This window comes from Zootoca vivipara, chromosome 2 (genome assembly GCF_963506605.1).
Source record: "Zootoca vivipara chromosome 2, rZooViv1.1, whole genome shotgun sequence".
In the NCBI taxonomy this organism is placed as follows: Eukaryota; Metazoa; Chordata; class Lepidosauria; order Squamata; family Lacertidae; genus Zootoca; species Zootoca vivipara.
This window is the reverse complement of record NC_083277.1, coordinates 96,649,725-96,675,237: the sequence shown is the minus strand read 5'-3', so window position 1 is coordinate 96,675,237 and position 25,513 is coordinate 96,649,725. Positions and strand designations below refer to the sequence as shown.

At 45.2% G+C, this 25,513-nt stretch overlaps 1 protein-coding gene across 1 annotated transcript in view; it reads right to left on the bottom strand.

Moving 5' to 3' along the window:
- Positions 1–25,513, bottom strand: part of CCDC40 (coiled-coil domain containing 40) — a 28,501-nt gene that overhangs the window by 2,729 nt on the left and 259 nt on the right. Inside the window, exons 2-19 of the mRNA XM_035107953.2 lie at positions 23,675–23,741; positions 22,985–23,041; positions 21,720–22,250; positions 20,359–20,479; positions 19,383–19,570; positions 18,513–18,596; positions 18,201–18,420; positions 16,606–16,763; positions 15,042–15,164; positions 11,599–11,720; positions 9,481–9,724; positions 9,203–9,385; positions 6,222–6,467; positions 4,821–5,034; positions 3,527–3,696; positions 2,710–2,801; positions 1,546–1,666; positions 541–729 (exon numbers count right to left, since the gene is read on the bottom strand). Of these exons, the coding sequence (XP_034963844.2) occupies positions 541–729; positions 1,546–1,666; positions 2,710–2,801; positions 3,527–3,696; positions 4,821–5,034; positions 6,222–6,467; positions 9,203–9,385; positions 9,481–9,724; positions 11,599–11,720; positions 15,042–15,164; positions 16,606–16,763; positions 18,201–18,420; positions 18,513–18,596; positions 19,383–19,570; positions 20,359–20,479; positions 21,720–22,250; positions 22,985–23,041; positions 23,675–23,741 (3,130 nt within the window). The remainder of the gene's footprint in view (positions 1–540; positions 730–1,545; positions 1,667–2,709; positions 2,802–3,526; positions 3,697–4,820; positions 5,035–6,221; positions 6,468–9,202; positions 9,386–9,480; positions 9,725–11,598; positions 11,721–15,041; positions 15,165–16,605; positions 16,764–18,200; positions 18,421–18,512; positions 18,597–19,382; positions 19,571–20,358; positions 20,480–21,719; positions 22,251–22,984; positions 23,042–23,674; positions 23,742–25,513) is intronic.

The following is a 25,513-nucleotide window of genomic DNA, read 5'->3' as shown; positions in this document are numbered from 1 at the left end:
CTAGCTATCCTGCTATCCTTTGCAAGTGGGCTGAAGATGCTACATCTCAAGTCTCTCTTGGATTTGGGAAGATCCTGGCTGCTTCTTTGTAGAGTTGCTGTTCCTACCTAAGCCTAATTCCTCATGAACAGAAGCCCAACATTATCTCATATTATGTTCAGGGGCCCACTAGAGAAATGGCAGCCCCTGGTAGCAGCCATGCAGAGGGATGTTTTGAGATGATTTGTCCAGATAAAGACAAGGGACATTAGAAGGCTGGCACCTCTTTAATAAGACACTAACTTCTATGATAGGAAGTCTGGAAGTAGAACACTAACTGGGAAAAGGACACAGGGTAAGATGGAAACTGCACCAGCTCTTTTTGCTATTTTGGAGACACACTGTACAAAAATGAGCTGGTCAGATAAGAGTCCGATTTTTAATATACTTTTGAGCAGTTTCCTACGGTAGTAGCCTATAAAGCAAAAAAAAAAAAAGTGATTAGGGTATCCCTTCTACATGGCCTTACTGAGCTATTGCCACCTGTTTTTATTTCCTGACCTTCTGGGTCTCTTTGATCTTTTTCTTTAGCTCCAGCTTCTTGTAATGGAAATCGCCCTTGGTGAACACTTTGCTACTCATTTTCCTCTGTGCCTCTCCACGAATCACAATAGACTCTCGGCGGGCAACAGCTGCCTCCATATCTCGCATGAGCTTCTCCTGTTGCTTCATCAGCTGCTGGTACCTTACCTACAGTGCAGGGCGAGAGAGGCGCAAACGTACTGGATACACCTAGAAGTCACACATGAGGCAGATGCCACTTTTCTATGCATTGCATTTTAGCTATCAGACAGGGCACAGCGAACACATGAGCATCAGCAGTCCTAAGGTTTGTGCAACGTGGGTTGCATAAACGCCATACACTTAAAGCACAGAATTTTCCCCAAAGTCCAACGACAGTGTTGATTTGCACATTCGGCAAAAGGCTTTAGAATGGTTAGTGTTTTCAAAGAATCTCAACTATTGGCTGCAGAATGCCATGAGCTATGAGCTAGCGACCAACACTCCAATATGAAATGCAGGTGCCCTCTCAGTGGATCACAGTGCCTCTGTTATCCAAGGGATATGTGTTTTCTGCCAGTCCTTAGAAGAAGGCAAGGTTGGCAGCTAGAATGAAATTCATTAAACACACCTGGAAAAAAACAACACCTATTGATCTGCTTATTAATTATCCCGATTGCAGGATCTGTGTTTCTCCTGCCAGAAACTGGTTATCCCCACTACAGGTATTGGATCTATCTGGCACAAAAAGTCACCAGGCCCCCACATATATATTATATGTGCAACTTTCCTTCCTACATTGTCTTCCATCATAATAGATACATCAGCAGAACAGGAAAGGATCACCAGAAGTCTACTGTGTAGGCAGGAGGTAATGTTGATTAGGCTGAAATGCTCTCTGCCTCAGTGCCTTAGACTAGGCTTCCACCAGCTTGCTGAGGTTTCTGATACTTTTGCCAGGCTAGGTAATGAGCAGATTTGTCTACCCAGCCCTTTCTATGTCACCTGCATCCTGTGGATCTCTGACTTCATGGCTAGGATCTCACCCTGCCCTGTCTCTGAATCCACTGCTGCACGCATCTCTTTGGCCAGCTGTATTTTCTTCTCCCATTGCATCATCTGACACCTAAAAGGAGAAAAGGCAAGGGGGGTGGAAAGGTTTTATACAGAGCACTAAAGCGGTTCCTTTGGCTCTGATCTGCATCAGTTTTCAAGGTAATATAAATTAGTTTTCATTAGTTTTCAAGGTAATATAAATTAGTTTTCAAGGTAATATAAATTAGTGGGACCCAGGTGGCGCTGTGGTTAAATCACAGAGCCTAGGGCTTGCTGATCAGAAGGTCGGCGGTTCGAATCCCTGTGACGGGGTGAGCTCCCGTTGCTTGGTCCCAGCTCCTGCCAACCTAGCAGTTCGAAAGCACGTCAAAATGCAAGTAGATAAATAGGAACCGCTACAGCGGGAAGGTAAACGGCGTTCCATGTGCTGCTCTGGTTTGCCAGAAGCGGCTTTGTCATGCTGGCCACATGACCTGGAAGCTATACGCCGGCTCCCTCGGCCAAGAATGCGAGATGAGCGCGCAACCCCAGAGTCGGTCACGACTGGACCTAATGGTCAGGGGTCCCTTTACCTTTACCTTATAAATTAGTTACAAAGAGGCCACAGAATCATACAGCTGATCTCACTAGCCAAGAGGAGCCTGGGCCCTCAAGCAAACTGCACGCCGTACACAAAACTCACTATCACAACAGGCATGCTTTTGGGGGAAGTTGGGTGCAGAGAGATTTTGGTAGGAGAGATTGCATTTCCCAAAAAACTAAATTACTATTGTCTATGTAACGTGAACTCATAATATAAGTGGTACAGGTGGATATGTGGATCTCACAAAAATACTGAGAAGAGTAGAATTGTTGCTTTAAAAAAGAAATCATCTAGAAGGCCCTGAACAGTACAGTAGCAATTGTGGTGAGCAAACCAATTGTTCCAGGCATGAAAGCTGCTGTCTGTTCAGCTCTGAGGCTGTGAGAAAAGGAAATCTGATTTACAGTCCTTGTGGCTACTCTGTGACTGGTCCTTTCAAAAGAGGGGAAATGCAACCACAAGGAAGCATGTATAATTTACCAGCTGTACTGCATGAGCGTTCAAGTTCCATATTACATAACAGGACTCACTCTGCCTCAAGTAGGCCGTTGAGGAGCCTCTCTTTCTCTTCTTGAAGTCGGTCCAGCTTCTCTTGCATCTCAATTGATTCTCTCTCTGCTACCTAGAGCCGGAGAGACATTGTTTATGCCTTTTATCCACTTGGGAATACAATGGGCCAATAAAAAGGATAGCTTTATTTTTTGTGTGCCAGCAAACAAGTCTCTGACTAAATGTGCATTTGAGCTCCCTTTCCCCCAATTTCATTCTTAGGTACAGCGGCGTCTTAAGCGCCCCTGTCGCCATTGTGCGCCGGATCTCTCCGCGCCCTTCCGCCCCATTTCGCAGCGCGGTGGGCGGGTGGGCGCGGCGCTGCTGCGCGGCGGGCAGGCGGGCAGGCACAGCGCGATCTCTCCGGCGCCCTCCCGCCCCGTTTCCCAGCGCGGTGGGCAGGTGGGCGCCGCGCGCAGCGGACCGGCCGGCCAGCGGGCGGGCCGGCACCATGGTGCCCTGCGCCACCGGGGGTCTACGAAGAGCCAGCCCTGCTTAGGTACACTGTACAATTTCTATTGCTCCACCACTCCCGCAAAAGGCATTCAGGCTACTTCTCAAGAACTGCCCTTTCTATAGGTTCAGCAAAACAGAGCAAGAGCATCTCGGACAGACTGTGTATGAGGAAATGTATCAAGAAGACAGGCAATAATAATAATAATAATAATTTATTATTATTATTTATACCCCGCCCATCTGGCCGGGTTCCCCCAGCCACTCTGGGCGGCTTCCAACAAAAACATTAAAATACAGAAATCCATCAAACATTAAAAGCTTCCCTAAACAGGGCTGCAATACCTTGAGAGCGCGCACAAACTCATTCTCCATGATGGTATTGCCTTGTTGCAACCCTTCAGAATTCTCACTGTTCTTATTGATCAATAGATGCAGTTTCACCAAGTCGTTAGCCATGTTCTTCATGTGACGCTCAGTGTCCTTCAACTCATTTTTCTCCTGCTGGATTTCGTCTGCAGGGGAACAGTGGAGAGATAACAATGCTCTAAAATATGGGGTGTGTAATTATAGTCCACAGGTGAAAATGCCATGGAGAACATGTGTGTGCATAAACTTTATGAAATATGCCTTAAATATTGCTGCACAAATATAGAAACCTGTTGATGTTGCTAAATCTGTGCTGCGCTGTGATACCAGTGATTTCATTGGCACCTTTATATGCCCTGTTCACTATGGCCAGTGAACTGCTTGTTTACTATGGCCAGCAGGAACATGAGAGTCTATAACAGGGGTCCCCAAACTATGGCCCGGGGGCCAGATGCGGGCCAATCGCCTTCTAAATCCGGCCCACGGACGGTCCAGAAATCACCATGTTTTTACATGAGTAGAATGTGTCCTTTTATTTAAAATGCATCTCTGGGTTATTTGTGAGGCATAGGAATTCGTTCATATTTTTTTTCAAAATATAGTCCAGCCCCCCACAAGGTCTGCTGAAAAAGTTTCCTGACCCCTGGTCTATAACTTTACAAGTCCCTTTCTTGGTAGCTGGATGGTTGGTAATAGAGTTTTCAAGGGCAAAATGTCCTTTAAGAAGTCCCCTGTGAATTTCTGCCATCTGAGAATCCCAAATTCTCTCAGAAAGGAAATTCAAACCTGATGGGTACAAAAACACAATTCTGCATTCAAAAGAATCTTCCGACATCAGGGGATTGATTAAAGATTGCTGTGAAGTACATTGTTTTGGAGATTTGGCAGCAGCAGTTATGTGAGAGCTTGACAACAAATCGCTCAAGGTGATCTAAGAAAAAAGTAACTCAAACAACACACGTGACCTTCCTGGAAAAGCACGCAATTACCAAATGCTATGAGACTCCAGGGTAGCTAGCCGGTCACCCAAGTGACTATCTCACATTTGCAGATGTTTGAAAAGATCTTCACTGATGCCACCGAAAGTGAGTGATGTGTCTCTCTACCTTTCCCCCCATTAGTTCTGCATTTGGCAATCACTGACTAGCAATCACAAATAGGATTATCCCGCTTTAAACAGACCATCTTTAAACAGACTTCAAAACCATCCAGTCAAAGCTGTGGGGAAAGATCTTATGAACAACTCCTTAGGAGGAGGACCTGCACTTACTCTCTATGCGAACTTTCTTTTGCTCCTTAATTGTGATTTCTTTCTTTAACATATCGAAGGATGCCAGCTGCTGTTCTCGCACCCCGGTAAGCTTCACTAATTCCCTTTGGCTGTTCAGCCAGTGTTTCTGCAGCTTCTCCACCTCCATATCATTGTCCTCAATCTGTTTGGAGAGCTTCTTGATTTCAATTTCCAGCGGCCCCAACTCTTGTCCCTGGAATCAGGATCACATGAATGGTTTTTTTTTGGGGGGGGGGTGTTGTGGCACGTTGCTTTCACAGGGCTAACATGTCACTTCAGCTGCTTATACATATCACAGCAATGTTGGAAACATATGACTTGGTGGCTAATGCTTCCAAGTGCACAGAATCTTTTTCTGAGACCGTAGCAGCTCAAGGAATGAGCTGTGAATGACATCTGGGAGTTGAAAAGCATATTTCAGATTCTGGTTGCCTGTTAGCTAGGGATGATGGGAGTTGTAGTCCCAAAACATCTGGAGGGCCGAGTTTGCCTATGCCTGTTCTATGCCCTGAGACCCCATATACAAAACACAAAGTAATAGCACAATAACACGTATGATTAATGTGTCTGACTAGGACAGGAAAGACCTGGCTTCAAATTCCCACTCAGCCACGAAACACACTGGGTGACCATAGACCATTGATTACATCTCAGCCTAGCCTACTTCACAGGGCTGTTGTGAGGATAAAATTATTGGGGTCGGGGCACACTCCATGTGTACTGTCTTGAGGTCCTTGGAAGAAAGTTTGGATATTATAAATTATTATTACTACTATTAATAATAACAAAATTTTGAAAGGACAAAGATCAGGAGTCAGAGATTTTACATAACTAGCAGACCTTTGTATTTGCATTTCTAGAGCAGCAGCCCACCATGCCACAGATTGGAGAAAAGACTGTGAAACTTCACAACTGCAGTCCATGTTGTGGTACAGAGCCGTACAGAAAATACATAAAAGGCACCATATCCCCTCAAGCATCACAAGTCCTTGGGTGCAGACAAGACTGATAAAAAAAGATCACATACCACATGTTTTATGCTATTACGCCATTAACGAAGAAGTAGCTCCTCTATATTTTTCTTATTAGATATGCTGGCTGAGTTTAAGGGTATAACAGGTCCCATTATGCGCTGGCGTTTTATTATCATACCATTTCCCCTTTGAAACCTCCCACTAATCCCCAAACCGCTTTTAAAATCCCTGCTACTTTAACGAGTGGCCTGTGGTGCAGCACAAAGAGTAGCTGAAGACATAACAGCCTAATAAATCTTGGGAGTGAATGGCAGCCAATATTTTTGAATCCTAATGCCATAAATGAGATGTCATATTCCAGTGAGGAGGCTCAGATTTCAAATTGTGAAAGTCATAAGGCACATACCCCCAGCTGAGATAAGATCATTTCCAATTTCTTGTTGTACAGGTTGATGACCCCCTGTTTGCGCCCAATCAGGAGGATTCGCTTCGCAATTTCAATCTCACTATGATTGATTTGTTCGTTCAAAGAGTCCATTTCCTTGTCCACTTCAGAGAGTTTCTTTTCAAGCATATTCAGCTTGCATTGGGTGTTTGTTTGATCCAGTGCGGTTTGGGCAATGTCATTTTCTGCATTAGCAATCACCATATCCTATAGGTAAGCAAGGGGGGGGGGAGAAAGGAAGGGGGAAATTGATTCAATATTATAAGCAAGCCTCCGATACTGACATAGAAAGTCTAGCTCTAGAGTAAGTTGGCTAAAGGATCATAGATTTCAGTGCTGGTCTGCTGCTTAGCATGAATCAGCCCGAGTCTCATTCCCATCAGTTGTCAAATGAGCTTAGGTGCTTGCACAAACAGCATCCTTCACTGGGCAGACTCCAACAGGGCACAGGTGGATTTCCACTTGCACAATGGAATTTTACCTTCCTCTCCTTCCTGCTGCAAATCTCCACATCCCCCCCCCAATCCATTCCAGAAGGTTCTCCAGTGTTCTGGAGCAAATTTTGAGGGTGCAAGGGACTTCAGCAGGGAGGAGAGGGAGATCAAGTCCCACTGTACAAGTAGAATCCCATTCTGCTCATGCACAGTGCTGGGTATAGCCAGGGCAGTCTGGAGCAGGTCGGGCACCCTGGCGCTGAGGCGCGGAGATCGCTCCGGCGCCCCCGCCCTCGCAGCGCCCGGCGCGGCTTTGTCACGCAGCGCCCGGCGCCCTGGCGCGCCGTGCCACCGGAACCTTACCTAGAGCCAGCCCTGGGTATAGCCCTGTCTGCTACTCTCACTGATGCCTTCTCAATTGTTTGGGGAGTGTGTGCTAGACGTTTTTTCTTAATGCACTGCAGTAGCCAATATTTTACTTACTTATTACAAAAGGAAAAATGGTTTACTTCATGATTACTGAAAATCTGTTCTATTACCCGATTTATAGTGGAAACTTGTCGAAACAAATGTACTGTTCCATCTATTTTAGCCAAGGAATTCTTGCAAATTATATCTGTTTATATGTATTGAATTTTTTAAAGTCCTTTTTTAACTTTATTTACTCTTGCTTTATTTTATCCTGTCTTGCCCAGTGTTTTTGTACATTGTGTTGCATAAGATTATATTGTGGGCCTTTGGCCGTAATAAAGATTTCATTCATTCATTTTACTTACTTATAAAACATATGCTGTTGTTTTTTTCTACAGAAGCACACCAGTGACTTTCAAATATGAAGCAGGCTACAATCATATAAAAGAAATCTCCAGCAACAGATAACAAGCAAAATTATTAATCAAGTGTACATAAAACTGCAGGAAGGACAGTTGGTCAAAACTGTTACAATTCCTAGCTAAACCTAATCAGTATTAAAAGTTCAGGCAAATGTGAATTAAGTACAACTGAGATGCTTTGATGGCAGAAGTTTGAGGACAACATTTTATATCTTAGGAAAAGGCTTGAAACTTCTATTGCCCTTTAATAGGAACTCAAGGGAAGCTTGTGAATTTTCCAAAGCCTAATAATGAACTATGATTGCCAAGAGTAAATGACAGAAGATGGATCAAGCCATGCAAGTATTATTTTTTTCAATGAAATGTGTGCTACTTGCTACTATTTACTACCACACCAGCTTTTCAGTATTCCACCAGGCCCTAACTGCAGCTGGACCCAACCTGAGGTCTTCTTTATCCAGGGCCGTCGAAGACAAACATTGTAGAGCTAGCAGCCACTAGCAGTTGGAAGGTAGGTTGTGGGAACTATGGACTAGCATCTAAAATGCCCTCCTCATAAACAACTCCAGCAACTAACATGCACACAGTTTCTTGAAGCTTCATCAGGACCTAACGGAAACTGCAGCATTTGCAAAGGTTCTTTCATTGCATAGAAACTACAGAGGTGTGTATCTCTCTGCCATGATCAGAATACTGGGTGTGGCTTTTTGAAAATGGAATATTTAGCAATTAGCTTTAGTTAAAAATGCACAGAGGGAATAAGCTAGAAAAACAGGCTATGGCAACACAACTCAAAATGCAAGAACCAAAAAGATTAGATTCAAACATCATGCCTTCTCCTCTGTCCACCACACATCCATTTACTTGTATTATAGCTGCTGGTGGATTTTAACTGTGTGTAATGCGAGAGCTAAACTGGGGAATGTTTATACTAAAGAAACAATATCATACTGAGCTAGGGTTCCTGACACATTCCCAATACATGCTGTTCATGAATCTCCAAGTCCAGCTTTGCACCATTTGCCAGTCATTCTTGGTTACTGGGCCCAGACCAGTTCTTAAGAGGAATAAATTATTACACAGTTTATATCTGCCTCCATAACTAGGTTGTGCAAGAACTGTCACGCAAGAAGGCAGCAATGTTATTCCAGCTGTGTTTTCTTTGCATGAATCATCCTTTATCTACAGCCTCATTAGTTAGATTGCCTTGAACGTTAGCTAAACATGCCATCAGTTGGAGGTAAATTGCAGATGGGATAGTTTTCACTGCCTAATAAACACTTATTACGTCTATCAGTGCGCTTTATGCGTAATATTTTAAAAAGCGTAATCACAGAAAATCTGCACATCTCCATCCTTCATTAAGAAAGGAAAGAGGTGGGCTTGAAGTTTGGCACCATTTCCTTACAACACTGGGTCCTTGTGGTCTGATGGTTCAAATGTACAGTGGGCATCCAGAACTGAACCAGGGAAGGATTTTTAAAAATAGGTCTAACACTGCTGGTTCATTCTTTCTGGGTCTCCATAAAAGAAAACAAATGTGGAAATACTATGCTAAGAATACTTTTTAAAAATATTTATTTGGTAAGGGGAGATTTATTATAAAATATTCTCCAGTTTCAAAAAAGGGGAGGAAATCCTGTGCTCTCCATGCAACCTTCAGTGCTGTACATACCAAAGCCATCAATCTGTTCTGCAGCCTGATGCCCAGCTGCAAAAAGTATTTCGCTGCTTTGTTCGACATCAGCTGATCTTGCAGCTTGCTCACAATCTCATTCTCCAGTTCTTGCTTGTTTTGTGAACCTTTCTCTAGCTCTCGGCGAATGAGAACCAATTCATTCGTGCGAGCAGCTCGATCCTGGAAAGGAAAGATACGGGAATGTTAAACACGCAGTAAGTTTTTGTGACTTACTAGAGTAAATCAGGTAGCAATGCCTGGCCCCATGATCTCACCGCATTGGCCCGGTTGAGGGCTTGCTCTGTTTCCTGAAGGGTACGGGTGTAGGTCCCAAATTCCACTTTTATGGCATCCTGTTTGGCCACGCTCTGGGCTATCAGCTTCCTGCTTGTGTTGGCATCATTCTCTGACCGGTTCAAGATAGCAGCCAACAGCTCATTCTTTTCCTCCTCCTTGATGATGGACTTCTTGTAAACTTCAATCTCAATCTCTAAAGACTTCAGCTTGTGCCTGGAATCTCTGCAGGAGCAGAAAAAGAAAGATCCAGGGCCAGTTTACATCAGTGCCTGCTGCCAAATGAACTGTGAGAGAAATAAGAGAGGATTTGCAATGGCTCATTCAATTTCAGTGATCACCTATCTTCCTTACTTTCAAGTATGGACCTTTCCAGGTGATTTTCTCTTTGCAAGATAAGAAGAAGAAGACAGATGTTACTTCTTTGTTATTGGAAATACAGACAAAAGTAATTCAACAAGAGCATGGGGGTGTGGGTTTGAGCCCCACGTTGGGCAAAAAGATTCCTACAATGATGATTCTCCTGGTCCCTTCCAACCATTCTATGATTCTAACATCTGGAGCAGGCACCCCCAAACTTCAGCCCTCCAGATGTCTTGGACTACAATTCCCATCATTCCTGACCACTGGTCCTGTTAGCTAGGGATCATGGGAGTTGTAGGCCAAAACATCTGAAGGGCCGCAGTTTGGGGGTGCCTGATCTGGAGGGTACCCTACTGGTTGCCCCTCATTCAGATGGCTTTCCTAACCCATGAGCACCAAACTGCAGGGAAATGTGATTCCTCCTCCCGCCCACTCCAAAAAGTCAGTGCTACTATCACTAACAATAATCGCCATGTGGAAAGCAGCTGCAAAAATGTCACAAATTCATATCAAAGTTCTCAAAAACTACAAACTCTGAAGCCAAACTCTGAAGTTGCAAATCTGCAGTAAACACACGAAGCATGCCACCTGGCTCCACACTTAAACCAATGTCTCACACTGTATCTCTCTTAGCACGTTAGCAAAGGGAACTATCATGCAGCAGCTGGATAATTTTTCAACTTTGGCAGAGGTCCAGATCCTAGATCAGGCATCCCCAAACTGCGGCCCTCCAGATGTTTTGGCCTACAACTCCCATGATCCCTAGCTAAGAGGACCAGTGGTCAGGGATGGTGGGAATTGTAGTCCAAAACATCTGGAGAGCCGAAGTTTGGGGATGCCTGTCCTAGATAAAGAAAGAAACCAAGTCACTGCCTGGCCTAGATGCATGAAGTTTCAAGATAGAACTGGATCCAAACATAAGATGTTAAGGTAGGAACAGGAAGATAAAAACATTTCTCTTTCCTTAGGCAGAGATTAAGAGGAAAGTAAACAGCTGTCAACAACTCTCTTGTCAGCAGAACTCCATGAAGATCAGGTGGAGAGGGAAACTTGGGTATCTGTTTACAGACGAGGGAATTACTTTCACAGTTTTTAGTGACTGGCACATATTTGAGCAAAGAGATAAAGCAAGAACGAACACTTCCTTTTGGAATAGTTGCCATTCTAGGTAAGTTCTGAGTGCCGTTGGGAATTATGGTGATCTCTATCTAACCCAAAAGCAAGTGTTGTTGTTGTTTTAGAAATAATATCCACCCCAAAAAAATCTCTGCTCGTTCGCTGCAGTTACCTCCCAGTATGTTTCCGAGCACAATTCAAAGTGTTGGTGTTGACCTTTAAAGCCCTAAACGGCCTCAGCCCAGTATACCTGAAGGAGCATCTCCACCCCCATTGTTCAAGTCCGGACACTGAGGTCCAGTGCCGAGGGCCTTCTAGCGGTTCCCTCACTGTGAGAAGCTACAGGGAGCCGGGCAGAGGGCCTTCTCAGTAGTGGCGCCTGCCCTGTGGAATGCCCTCCCATCAGATGTCAATGAGATAATCAACTACCTGACATTTAGAAGACATCTGAAGGCAGCCCTGTTCAGGGAAGTTTTTAATGTGTGACATTTTAATGTATTTTTAATCTTTGTTGGAAGCCACCCAGAGTGGCTGGGGAAACCCAGCCAGATGGGCAAGGTACAAATAATTTATTATTATTATTATTATTATTATTATTATTATTATTATTATTATTATACCTTAGAGCTTCCTGCATAGCAGCGTAGGCCTCATCTCGGCGCTTCATTGCAGTCAAACTGACAGTCCATTGATGCAGAAGCTGCTTTTTCTCCAGGTGAATAGCTTGTATCTCTATACTTGCCTGCAACGACACTGTGGTGAAATACTACAACACTGCACAGACAAATGGGAATCAAATCCTATTTCTGCTAATCACCACCTCCTCCTCCTTTTCTACACAGCCCAATAACGATGTTATGAATTCTGACCCTTAACTCTCATCTCCTTGGTTCTTTATTCTTCTTCACATGTCAGAAGAAGCTGAACTGAAATCTGAGCATACAAAAAAAGAGCTGGAAATCGGAAACTTGTATGAAGAGTTTGGGGGACTTAAAAAGGTCTATGGAACCCTAAATTGCAGTGCTGACTTGTGCTACGTGGAGGAGACTGAGAGGCAAATGACACATTACACACAACATCTGGTAGGGGAAAGGATAAGTGCCTCCAATCTCCTGCCCTGTGATTCTTCCACTCAAAATTATATCCTCCCAAAACTGTTCTTTTAATCACCCAGTTTATACACCTTGAGTTATCTTCATAATATAGACAGAAAAAGATAACATACACAATTTTAATAAGCCACAATAAAGTGGTCAATGCCATCTCAAAACACTATACAGTACATAAAAGAGGTCCATTTTGTGCAATAAAGAAAACCCACGAGGAGCACCAAAGGATTTATTCATAATTCAAGAAATTTGATCTTTCCCGAATGATTGTTGCTGAGATGAGTTCTTATCTTGCCCATAACTGTGGATCAATTCTTTTAAAAATGGCTAAAAGGTCTTTCTTTACATGGATTATAACCTGTGGTTTGTTGCAGAGTATTATGAGTTAATGTATCTGTCTACCGTGTTTCCCCTTTTTTAAGACACCGTCTTATAACTTTTTTTTCATCAAAATACACAGGGTGGCTTATTTTCAGTGGGTGTCTTATTTTTTTATTACCGGTACTTTTTATTACCTTGTGGTCTCCTCGGCCGGGCCACGCCGCTGACTCGGGGCGCTGCTGGGCGCTGTGTGCAGCACTACTGGGCTCTGTGAGCACTCGGCGCTGCCTGCCTTGCCTGTCTCCCTGTTTCTGTTTAGGGCTGGAGGAGGGTGCCAGGTTTCTTCGACCAGCCCCATCTCTTCCAGATGTTGCGGCAGATGTGCCCGCAGCCAGGCTCTGTGGGCAAGCCAGTTTTGCGTGTGTGTGGGTATTTTAATGTGAAACGCAAACACAGTACAGTATGTCAGTAATTGCAGAGTCCTTTTATTGAAGGGGGGTGCAGGACTGCTGCTGCTGTTCCCCAAAAGCTGGGGGTGGGTGGGTGGAGACTCGGATTATAGCCTTGGGTTGGGTTGCTTTTGAACTGGAGAGCTGTTTCTGGTGCAAAGCATTTGCCCTGCTGTGGGCAGTGCCTGGGTCTATTTCTTGGTTGCTGGGGGTGGGGCGGGGGTAGGCATAGGATTTTTGGGGAGCTGGCAGGGGGTAGGTTATGGGTACCTATAGGGCCAAGAAATAACAACAGCAACAGCCATCTTTTTTTGCCTGGGGCTTGCAACTCCCTTCCCCCATTTCTAGATGAAAGAATCAGGCTTATTTTAGAAAAAATATATCATATATATATATATATATATATATATATATATATATATATAAGATTTCATTTTTTAAAAAATGTGGACATGGGCAAGAAATGTGTCTTTCGCTTTTATCCTCCCAAAAAGGTCGTTTCTTCACAAGACCTCAAGGAGCTCTAGTGCAGGTTAAGGCAGCTGGCCTGGGAGCGTTTTGCGCGAGGCGTCTCCTGCCTCCGCGCAATCCTCAAGCCAAGCCTTCCGTTCCAGCTGATCTTCTGGGCGGTCGCAGATCCACTATTTACACCCGGTCGGCCCTTTCGTCTCCTGCTCAAGAGCCTTATACCAGTAAATTAAGTCCCGGGGTTGGGGGCAGAGAGCAGCCCGTCAGGTTTTCGCGTAGCCTCCTAGAGAGAGGAGCTGGCGGCAGCCGCCGTCTCCGCGCGCTCCAGCAGCCGGCGCTGCGGGGTGCTCCTGAGCGCTCGCCGCGCTCCAGCAGTCGGTTCCAGGCGGCGGGGAGGCAGGCCTCCTCGGTGGGCCAGGCGGAGGCCTCTGGCTCAGGTGTTCCGCCCAGCCCGGCAGGGCGCTCCAAGCGCTTGGCGCTGCGGAGCGCTCGGCGCGCTCCACGCTGCAGCTGCCAGTTCCGGGCGGCGGGAAGGCAGGCCTCCTCGGCCGGGCCAGGCGGAGGCTGCTGGCTCAGGTATTCCGCCCGGCCCGGCAGGGCGCTCCAAGCGCTCGACACTGCAGAGCGCTCTGCGCGCTCCACACTGCAGCCGCCAGTTCCGGGCGGCGGGAAGACAGGCCTCCTCGGCCGGGCCAGGCGGAGGCCGCTGGCTCAGCTGTTCCGGCCAGCTTGGCAAGGCGCTCCAAGCGCTTGGCACTGCGGATCGCTCGGAATGCTCCACGCTGCAGCTGCCGGTTCTGGGCGGTGGGCGGCAGGCCGCCTCGGCCGGGCCAGGCACAGGCAAAACCGCTGGCTCGTGCGCTCTGCGCGCTTGCCGCTGCAGCAGCAGCCAGCTCCAGGCACCGAGCTGGCAGGCCTCCTGCTGCTGCCGCAGCCGGTGTTCTGAGTCCCACTGGCTGGCTGGGGCGCTCGGCGGTCTCGCTCCACACGGCATGGAGGTACGTCTTATTTTCGGGGTGTGTCTTATATTCGCAAATCTTTAAAAATCCTGCCATGGCTTACTTTATGACTACGTCTTAAAAAAGGGGAAACACGGTATGTATCAAACACTTCCACATGGATACAAACATGTTTTAAACATTATAATGGAAAGGAAGGGTATAAATGCATGAAATCAGTTAAAATATTGTCATATAATTTAATTGGTATATAATTTACATCAGGGTGTGTGTGCACAGAATAAAAGGCACCCTCTTGGGTGAGGGGGGTGCTTCAGGTTGGTGGTGGCAATCCTGCAGGTGTGCTTTTACCTGCATGTTGCCACTGCTGCCAACCTGGAGCTGCCTTGACCTTGTTGCTGCCTTGCCCCACTTCTGTCCCAGTCAGGCAGAGGGCCCTTCAGAAGCACTTGATCAATGTGGGAATCACTGGCTCTGCCTGAGGAGTTTAAACAGTGCAGTCCTATGTGTGTCTCCTTGAGAGTAATCTCCCACGAGTTCAATAGGACTTGCAATAGGATTGTAGCCTTGAGCAGCTTCATATTTCAGCAAAAAAGTAAAATGAAAAAGGTAAATAAAGCAATATCTCAAGCTGTCAATCTAATAAAACATTTTGTTTGGAAGATGGGCTGGTTAAGTTCAGCAATGCAACATGTGCATGTCCTTGGTTGGAAACTAGCCCTTTCATGAAAATATCTTAGCCACAGAAAGACATTACCTCTCCCACTTCTTGTCGTGTGATTCTGGTGTCTTCAGCCTGGGCCATATGTTGGGCTTCATACAGAGCAATCTGCTCCTGCAGCTCATCCACTCTCGTCACGAGGCGGTCCACGTGAAGGTCCTGTCAAATCAGACAATTCCAGGTTAGTGGCGGCAGTTTTGTCTCTGCTCTCTCTGTGCACTCTCAGAAAAAGAAATGGGCCCAGTTTGCTAATTTGCTGGGAACTTTCTGGAGTGTTCAAAAATGATATCATCCTTTTGCAGTCTGCAACCCACTCTACCACCCCAGAACTCTTTATCACCCAGTTCAGCTGCTTGTACGCATACAACCTAAGAAAAGAGGTTGGAAGCAGGACTCATAGCCCTCCAGATATTGTTGGATTCGAACTCCAGGGCCGGCTCTACGGCCAGGCTGGGTGGCGCAGGGTGCCACGGCGCCGGCCCGCCAGCAAGCTCGCCCGCCCGCCGCGCAGCAGCACCCTCAGCGACTGCGCTGCGCGCTGAGCCCGGCTGCCCACCCGCCCGCCGCGTTGGAAAACGGGGCGGCGGAGGGCGGCGGAGGGATCCGTTGCACCATGGCGCTAGGGCGCCAAAGGTGCTTAAGACAGCCCTGTCGAACTCCCATCAGCCCCAGCAAGCATCATCAATGTCAGGCATTATACCAATCAAGCAACATCTGGAGGGCCATATATTCCCCATTCCCAGTGCAGATGAAGGGTGGTGAACCATTATCAGTCTGAGGACAACCTTCCAGGGACCACAGGCCAATACCGATAGCTGGGGAGCCTGGGGCAAATGTGGACATGCTGAGAGGCAAGAGTGGGCAGAACAACAAGTGTCACTCTCACCATTGTACTAGAGACTACATTCCAGCCATGGAAAAGTCAGAGGTTTCTAGACACACACCGGCGTGCTTCATTCACCATCCACAAAAGCAAGGGGGATTGTCACAGTTTAATCATATATTCCAGCCAGGCAAAAGTAGTCAAGGAGGGCATGGAGCAGGGATGGCGAAGCATGTGGCCTTGGAGGAAAGGTGTGACCTGGGAAGAGTCACCAGAACCAGACAGAAAGGACCCCATTTGGCAGTTGGGCCTGCGGTTCCCCACTCCCGGTTAGATACACCACAAGACTGTTGAAGCAGAGGTTGAAGCTCGTTCATATCATGACATCCGTTGGAGGGTAGACCAGGCATCCCCAAACTGCGGCCCTCCAGATGTTTTGGCCTACAACTCCCATGATCCCTAGCCAAGAGGGCCAGGGGTCAGAGATGATGGGAATTGTAGTCCAAAAAATCTGGAGGGCCGAAGTTTGGGGATGCCTGGGGTAGACAAACAAGTGACCATGGAAGTGCAGATCAAATGAAAATTAGACAGTCTGCTAAAGGAAGTCCTGAGGAAGACTTGTGTAGAGATGCAAGTGGAAGGAAAGCTGTTCCGGGAAAGGGGTCATCGTGGCAGATGGGAGGAGACAAAGGGGCCAACAGGAGATCAGCTTTGGCAGGATACATAAAGCAAATGACATTCATGGATAGGAGTTAGAGAGGATCAACCGCTAGGTACCTGTTTTTTCTTTTCCACCTCTGCTCGCATCCTCTCCACTTCAGCCTTCTTCACAGTTCTCTTCATCACAGCTATATCATCACGAACATCTTGGTCCATGTTCTGCATGTAGAACAGGCGCAGGGACAGACTTTCCATTTCTGTCTGCATGGCCGAAACTAAGAAAACCGGAAGGAATACACACACACATATATATATATGTATATTTCCATAGCCTGTGCCAAAACTGTGATTAATAGTATAATAAGGGGAAAGCAACAAACCATGTAAACTAGATGGCTTTCTGTAAAGTGAAAGGATGTCAGGCCTGCAACTCACAGGCTGCCCAACTGTGATCTACTTGATCATATCTCTAGAGCAGGAGTTGCCAATATAGCACCCATGGGCACACCTTCTCTGACACCTACCGGGGTCCCTTTCACTTCTGAAATTAGGCCTGAAATACGAACAGGTTGTGGGGTGTGTGGTTGGTTGCAGAGTGTGGGTGAGTGCACATGACAGTTTCTCTGATTTCCAGATGTGCCTATGGCCCCCTGAAGGTTAGTGATTCCTGATCTAGAGGCATGTGTATATGATACTAAAAATATCCAGATTTCCTACCAAGGAAACGTTTTATTCCACCCCAAAACTGGAATACTGTGGCCTCAGTAAATCATGTAAATTAATCACATGCATTAATCTTCTTTTGCATCTTTTAGTCTCCTTCTCTAGCCAGAAGAAAAGAACCAGGAGCGTTACATAAAGCCATCCCTTAGCCCCTGCTTTGTATTCAGCAACTCATTTGACAGCTGCAGGCGACAACAAATTCCACATAGGTCAGCGGAAAAAGAGGCAATCTGGAGGAGCAATCTGGAGCAATCCATTCCTCCTATTTAAAAAGGCCTATTTAAAAGGTTGCTTTGTCCACCAAAAGTGCTGCTTATCGCTCTTTGGCTTCTGTTGTGTGTGTTTAAAAATAAATAAATCATAGTCATAAAGTTAGAATGAAAACTAAAAATGGAAGTTGGCATTCTCAGAATGCAGAATTTTATGTCCAGTATCAGCTTCTGACTTTGCAGTACAGAATACACACACTCTCCATAACATCACTTTTTACATTGGCCTCTTGTTTACACAAGAGCAACTATAAACACAATGGAAGAAAATTCAACCTGTGATTCTACTGACCACCAACTATGTCTGCATGCAATTGATCCAACAATCATACTATCATTCAGGAATCTGGTAGAAGGAGGCAAAACTAGTTAGGTTGTTGAAATATTCATAGCCCCTGAATACTGGAGCTAAAGCTTATAAAGTAAGCATGTGATAGGTTTAATTTCACAATATGAAAGGGCAGTGAGGGCAGTGGCGGAGCTTCATGCTCTGGCACCGGGGGTTAGGGGCAGGCTGGGGTGTGGCACGCCGCCCGCAGGGGCGTGGCGCGCGTCCTGGGGGTGTGGCGCACATCCTGGGGGCATGACGTGCCGCCTGTATGGGCGTGGCAACCACGATGGCACCCCATCGGGATCAAGCTGCCGGGGGCGGTACGCTCCCCTAGGCCCCCTCTTCCTCGGCCAGTGGGTGAGGGACAACCTAGCAGCAAAGGAGGTCACCTTTTTTACGTTCACTCTCCGTGCCCTGGCTTGTCTTCTTGTACATGCCCCTGAGGTCTTGCAACTCTTCCTCTAACTGCCGGCGTTCCATGGCAATCTGGGAATGGAGATTGTGGTTCTTCTCCAGTACCATCTGCAGTTGGGCCAACTGCTGCTGGACTCCATACAAGATCACGCCGAGTTCTTCCCTCTCAATCTTTGCAGTCTTTACTCCTGCTGTCTGCAATCAGGGGAGGGACAAAGTGACCATGCACACTCCAGCGTGGATGGACAAAAAAGAAGAGTCAGAAATTCAAAGGAAATATACTGTACCAATTCCCGAAACTCTTCAGTCAGCTTTCCTATCTGTTTATTGAGGTAGTTCTTGAGAGCAGTTTGGAATCTTTTCATCAAGGGCTATAGAATGAATCAAGAGGAAGTTAATATATCATCCCAGGGGGGTCAACATTTGTCTTCAACAACTGCTACAATTTCTGCTCTGGCTATCTTGGGTAAATTTCAGTACAAAATGTGGGGACAGCCTTATTTCATGATAAAATTTTAAAAAGAAGATCACATATAGCTTTACCAAAGGTCCATGCTGGGCATCCACCCTCCCTTCCAACTTTCCACTTAGGACACACCTACAGACCAGCATTCAAGAAATGCCCCGGGCATTTATCTCATGTAAAACAATAGAATTAATGGAGGAGAATGATGTCCAAACAAAACGCTTTAGGGTAATTCTGTTTGCTGACCGAATGGTTCGGTGAGCAAGGAAGTCGAGGGGGAAATGGAAGGCAAAAGGGGAGGAAGCAAAGGCAACAGCTGAGATTGGGTCAAGGAAGGAAGGGAAACTGGGGTCAAGGTGGGGATCTGTAATTATAGAATGCGAATGGGAAAGGAAGTCATTGAGAGTAAGGGGTCTTGTGTGAAAATTGGGAGGTTGGTGGATTGAATATATTCATGAAAAAACTTGGAGCAACAAGGGAGAGAGAGCAAGTGTGGGAAAACTGGGGGGGGGGAGAGAGATTGTTATAACTTGCAACCCTTATTTATCTTTGTGTGAGAAGATCTGCTCAAAAGAGTCAGCTGCTTTGCATTTAAATATCACAAATTTCATCAATATCTTTTAATATCTGACTTTCTGTTTTCATCCAGCTGCCGACATGACAGCTCTTGTAAGCTTTGGTCTTTTCTTACATGCTCTGGGTCCAACACAACAAGCTCAGCTTCTTCCTCTGCCTCTTCGCTGCCAAGGTCCCCCTCAGCAAAATGCAACACGTTCTCCACTTCCTGCTCTTCCATGGGCCCAAGCATACTGGGTTGCAGAGACAAAGGCCGAAAAGCAGCCTCAGTAGAGTCAGGGAAGATGACTGTCTTAGAGGCACCTATATTTGGAGAAGAGATGAGTAGCATCAGCAACAGAAAATGCAAGGTAGCAAAGACTTCTTTACCACATGGAAGGTTTACCGTGACCTTCTTGGGACACAGTACTTCATGGAAAAGCAGGGTATAAATTGAACTGAAATGCAACAAAAAACCCCCACTAAACTAAACCAACACCTCTCACGTGATACTACTGGGCAGCACATTATTAAGGATATTCCCCCAGTTGTAAATTTTATTAAAGAGTTGTAATAAAACTCTTTAATAATTTTTTTTAAAAAAAGGATATTCCCCCAGTTCCATTCATTTACTGCTATTTTTGTGCTATTTTATCTGGCTTTTAGTTCTCTTTCTGTTCTGCTATCCTATTTTGAAGTATTTAACATCCTATAGATTGTTGTTTCTATAACTTTATGTAAGTTGTTTTGAGCGGTGTGGCCTGAGAAGTGGTATACAAGTACTATAAATAAATGGTGTTGTTATTGCCATTATCCAATCCTGGTTCTACAAAATTCTCTTCCATCCAATCTATTTAATGTCATCTCCATTAATCACTTTTAAAAATCCTTGTTTCTATTATCCAGATCCTTTGGATACCTGCAGCACATTCAAATGACTATGGCAGTGCTATAATGATAACAACCAGGCAGAGAACCACAGTGGAAAATACAGAAGTCAACTTAGTATTGGCATCAAACATTTCAAATGCAACGTTTCTCCATCATCAATTGGATTAAAAACGTGCTTCAGTGGCAAGCAAAGTCCGCATCAATAGGATGGCGACTGATACCTGACAACACACGGCGTCCCAATTGCGTATCCAGTCTCATGCTGCTGGTTCCTGAAGATACAGGAGACAGCACTTGCCCACTGGGCAATCTGGAAGGTAGGCTGAATGTGTCAAACGCTTCCTGAAAGAAAGGCTACTATTAGAAGAGAGCTGCTGAAAAGTGTCTTGATGCTTAGAAAGACTTCTCTAATACAAATTCTACTTGAATTGGTAATAGCAAAATATGAATGAAGCTACCTCACAAAGACCCTACAAAGCAGTTTAAAGACTATAACTGGTGTGGATAGCAGATAGACACAGACCCTTGTTGACATCCTATGAGAGTCTGTATTTATTTTAAAATCTACCTTGTATGATTGCAAAGTAAAGGTTGGAAACATCTTGCTAGTGCAACCTTGGGAGAGTACAGCTCATATTCCTCCCCACCCCCACCCCAATCACACACAGACACACACAGAGCACTCAGTCTTTCTTCCCTAAGTCAGGATGAGGGGCTCTAAAAACCCATCTCTCCCTAGTGTTGGGATGGGTAGTGAGGAAACACCTCTTCTTCTCTAAGCAGCAGGCAGAGGGCTTTATTTCCCAATCTTGGTGCTGTCGTGCTATACTAAGCAGGCAGAGGGATTTTATTTCCCCATCTCAGTGCTGAGTCCTACAGCACTGAGATTGTAAGATAAAGCTAGAGGAGGCTGACAGGTCACTTCCTGTGAATTGCTGAATTGGATTTGGCTGTGGTAAATCAACCCTGCCTTGGAAAAATAATAGTAAAAATTGACTCATGGATTTAATCAGTTCCCCCCTCCCCCCCCAAAAAATATTATCCACTTTCACCCGCTCCTCCTTCTCACATTTCATTCACAGGTAGGTAGCCGTGTTGGTCTGAGTCGAAGCAAAATAAAAAAATTCCTTCAGTAGCACCTTAAAGACCAACTAAGTTTATATTTTGGTATGAGCTTTCGTGTGCATGCACACTTCTTCAGATACACCATCTTCAGATACACCATCTGAAGAAGTGTGTATCTGAAGAAGTGTGCATGCACACGAAAGCTCATACCAAAATATAAACTTAGTTGGTCTTTAAGGTGCTACTGAAGGAATTTTTTTATTTTACATTTCATTCATTTAGACTCAACCACATTTTCAACAGGACTACTTCTTGATAGAGACCTAACATTGTATATACAACATAATGGCCTAAATCAGATATAACACAAGACTATGGGAATAAGCCTGCTTGAGCCTAGGGCTTTAGAACTCTCCTGTCTTCCTCTAGTGTGGTTTAGCAGTATTATATCCAAATGAGGCCAACATGTCCTAGGGAATAAAAAGTTCCTTTGTGCCACATTCAGTGTCACTCTCACCTGCAAAAAGGAGGGGGTGCCACGCTCAGGAAGACCTGGCATTGGTGTGCCGGGCTCACTCATCACTCTTGAGAGTATCTCTTCCAAGATTTCCATAGGAGCAGCTATTGCCTCTTCCTCTGTAGCTGCTGCAGGAGCACCTTCTGCCCCTTCCTCTGTAGCCACTGCAGGAGCACGTTCTGCCCCTTCGTCTGTAGCCGCTGCAGGAGCACCTTCTGCCCCTTCGTCTGTAGCCGCTGCAGGAGCACCTTCTGCCCCTTCCTCTGTAGCCGCTGCAGGAGCACCTTCTGCCCCTTCCTCTGTAGCCACTGCAGGAGCACTTTCTGCCTCTGTAGCCACTGCAGGAGCACCTTCTGCCCCTTCCACTGTAGCCACTCCAGGAGCACCTTCTGCCCCTTCCTCTGTGACCGCCGCAATAACATCTTCTGCCCCTTCCTCTGTAGCCACTGCAGGAGCACCTTCTGCCCCTTCCTCCATGGCTGCTCCAGAAGCACCTTCTGCTCCTCCCTCCATGGGATTATTTTCTCCTGGCTGCAAAAATTAGAATGAATCAACACTACCTGAACACTAGAAAATAATATGAAGATAGTTCACGTTTCATCCTCTAGAAAGCACAGAAACTTGTCTTGATTCAGCCAAACGTTAAAGGACATGCTTAACCGTCCTTTAGGATTTGAGCGGGATAATTTGAGAATCCAGAGTCTAAAGAGAGGAAACAAGTTAGATCTGTATTTCTCTTCACTGATTTGTAGCACGGCCTTTGGCAATGAGTGTGTAATGTTTATTTTCAGCAAAAGTTTAGATTTTGATTCTTTTTTTAAAAGTGAAAACTGGAACTATGTTATAATATCTACTGGACTGGAGACAAGAGTGCAGTAGCAACCTGTGGGGGGATGTGGAGCAGCCCTCCAAACTCTGATGCCACCTACCTGGATGAGGCTGGGGTAGGTTAGGGTGGTAGCAAAGCCAAGGCTACATGGGGATGTCAGCAGAGCCAACCCAGTGCTCCCACCATTGGACCTGTGCAGCCCCAAATTCACACCCATCATGCCCCATCCAGGTAAGCTGCAAGGATGCTGGTGGCAGTAGGAGAGCTCTGCTGCTCAACCTTGCTACTGCAAGAGCAACAGCAAAGCATTGATAGTGCTAGAAAAGAATCAAAATAATTTGACTGCTGAATACCACAAAAAGGAAGCGGCTTTGCTCTTCTTAAACCATTTAAATTAACTGGATTGTTCTTCTACTGAAGAATCATGAATACCTACCTCTGTGTTCACCCCATCATCTTGATTTTGGCCACTTGTATCTTGCAGCTGCTCAGTCTATTCAATACAAAGAAAAGGGTATGTGTGTGAAACATACACATAGAGGAAAATAGCATTCTAATTATTTATTTTTATTTCCAATATTTATAGACCACTTTTCATCATAGATGGTCACAAAGCAATTTACAGAACAATCAATGAAGCAACTCTCCAGTCACTTAATATGGTGTTTAAAACAAACAAAAACCACAGGTTAAAAAACATAAATTCACAAATAAGCATAAAACGGCATACTTAAAATGCCTGCTGGAATAGAAAGGTCTATGTGAAGCACCCAAAGTTCAGCTGGGAGGGTACCTGTTGCTCTCAGTTCCACAGAGTCTGACACATAATACCAAATGCATGGCTCCTGGTGGACATGAGCCATGGATCTGAGTCATGGGGCACCACAAACAGAGAATCCACCCTCAGATATAATGATTCAGGTGATCCTTAAGGTACCCTGGACTCAAGTTCTTAAGGGCCTTGTAAATTAATACATATACATATTGCAATAATCAAACCAGTGCTAGTGAGTTCCTTGGTTCAAATGTGTGCAGTTCAAGTGAAACTGTGCCTTTAAAACTGTGGTTCAATTTCTATATATAACTTAAATTCTCCAACACATCAAAATCCTTGCATTTATATTACCTCTTCATCTTTTGCAAGCAGCTCTTTATTCTCATCTTCTGCAATTTCTCCATGCTCCAATTCAGCGCTTTATTTTAAATGTAGAGAAAATAAATTATTTTAATAACATTACAATCATATGTTGAAAAAGCAGTTTAGATTTTGGTGAATTTTATATTCAGCCCAGTTTGCAAGGCAGGGCACCAATACAGAATGACAACAGCAGTAATTTGCCTTTGTTTCATTTTGGCAAACCCAATTTGATACCTTAGTGCTACAGATATATACTGTACTAGGTCTAACTGTGCAATCCTATGCATGCCTACTCAGAAGTTGAGTTCAGTGGGATTTCAGTCCAAACAAGTTCATATAGGGTTGTTGTTTTTGTTTGTTTGTTGTTTATACGCCACCTTTTTTCCTGACAAGACAAAGCAGCTTACAGATAAAAATAAGAAAAGGGGCAGACATTAAAAACAATTAAACACACACACACACTATTAAAGTCATAGCAATAGTTGTAGTCCAAAAGTCCTCAAGAGTCAAGAGGTGAATGAACAATGTCATCAATGTGAATGACAAATCTAAAGATAAGGAAGAGTTCTGTGTGGAAGGTGATACAGTTTCCACAAGATTCTTTGCTTCTTCTTGCTGCAAGTTCAAGTGATGACTTTAGCAGTAAGTTTCAGATGCAAATGTGAAGCTTGGTTGACTAGAACAGACAACAAGTTGAAAGGTGAGAGCTACCGTATTTTTTTTTAATAATGCATGTGTGCTGAATCAGTCTAAATAGGAAGTGGATGAATGGAGATTCTGGGTTCACAGGAGCAGGTGGTGTTAAAATAGGGAAGGGAAATTGGGAGCTCTGGATTACAATAAATTGATGGAATAAAAAAAGGATAACAACAGTCCAACATTTGAGAAGAGAAAGATACAAAATGCAGTTGTTTGAGAGGCTGGAAGTTGTGAGGAACTGAGCTTTTAGTGATTATATGTTAAATAAAGAGTGGTGAAAATGGTCTTGAAACCCTAGAGAACTGAGATGCAAAGTGTGAGGAAATATGAAGTAAGGGGACTACAAAGCTGATGACAACAACTCTAGAAGGTATCTGGTCTTGTGCATAGGGAGAGGCTCTTGGTCCTCCTTGAGCATAGACCAGATGGGAGGATGAGTTACACAAAGCAATGTTTGAAATGCATATCGGACATGGGGAAATGAGGGCCATGCAGTTCACCCCAATGCGTGTCAACTCAGAAATAAATTCACAGGGACTAAGTAAGCACACATAGGATTGAAGCTGGCGGGAGGGGAGGCAGAGTAGAGGTTTGGGAGATCCTAGAAGTTGGTAATATGGGAGGACTGAGGAGAAAAGTAAAGGACATCAGCCTCAGGGATGTCCCAACAAAGTGCCTTATTGTATGGTCCATTGAGTGGAATGGGGTATTTATCGACTGTTTGCAATGGGAGGTGGAATACTGAGAAATGGAGGGTGGAGCTGGTGGGTAGGGCAACCAAGGAGTGAAGCGGCGGCGGCGGCGGGAAAGCAATGGTCTGTCTTATGGGGCTCCTTTTCTTCACCCACTTCACCCCCCAACAACAGAAATTCCCATTCACATATATGCCCATTCTCCCTTGAATTCAAGCTTTCTTGATATAGGGTCACAGCCCTAGATTTGAGTTGCTGAATGAGGGCGGGTTGGGGGGTTGCTGTTAATGAGGGCACAGCAATGTAGATCTACAACCAGAAACTTATTTTATTTTATTTAAAATGAAAATGGGGGGGGGAGCTGTCCCCTCCCCCCCAGGGGCGAGATACTAACAGGGCTTAACTAATGCAATACACTGAAGGGCAGCAGCCTTTT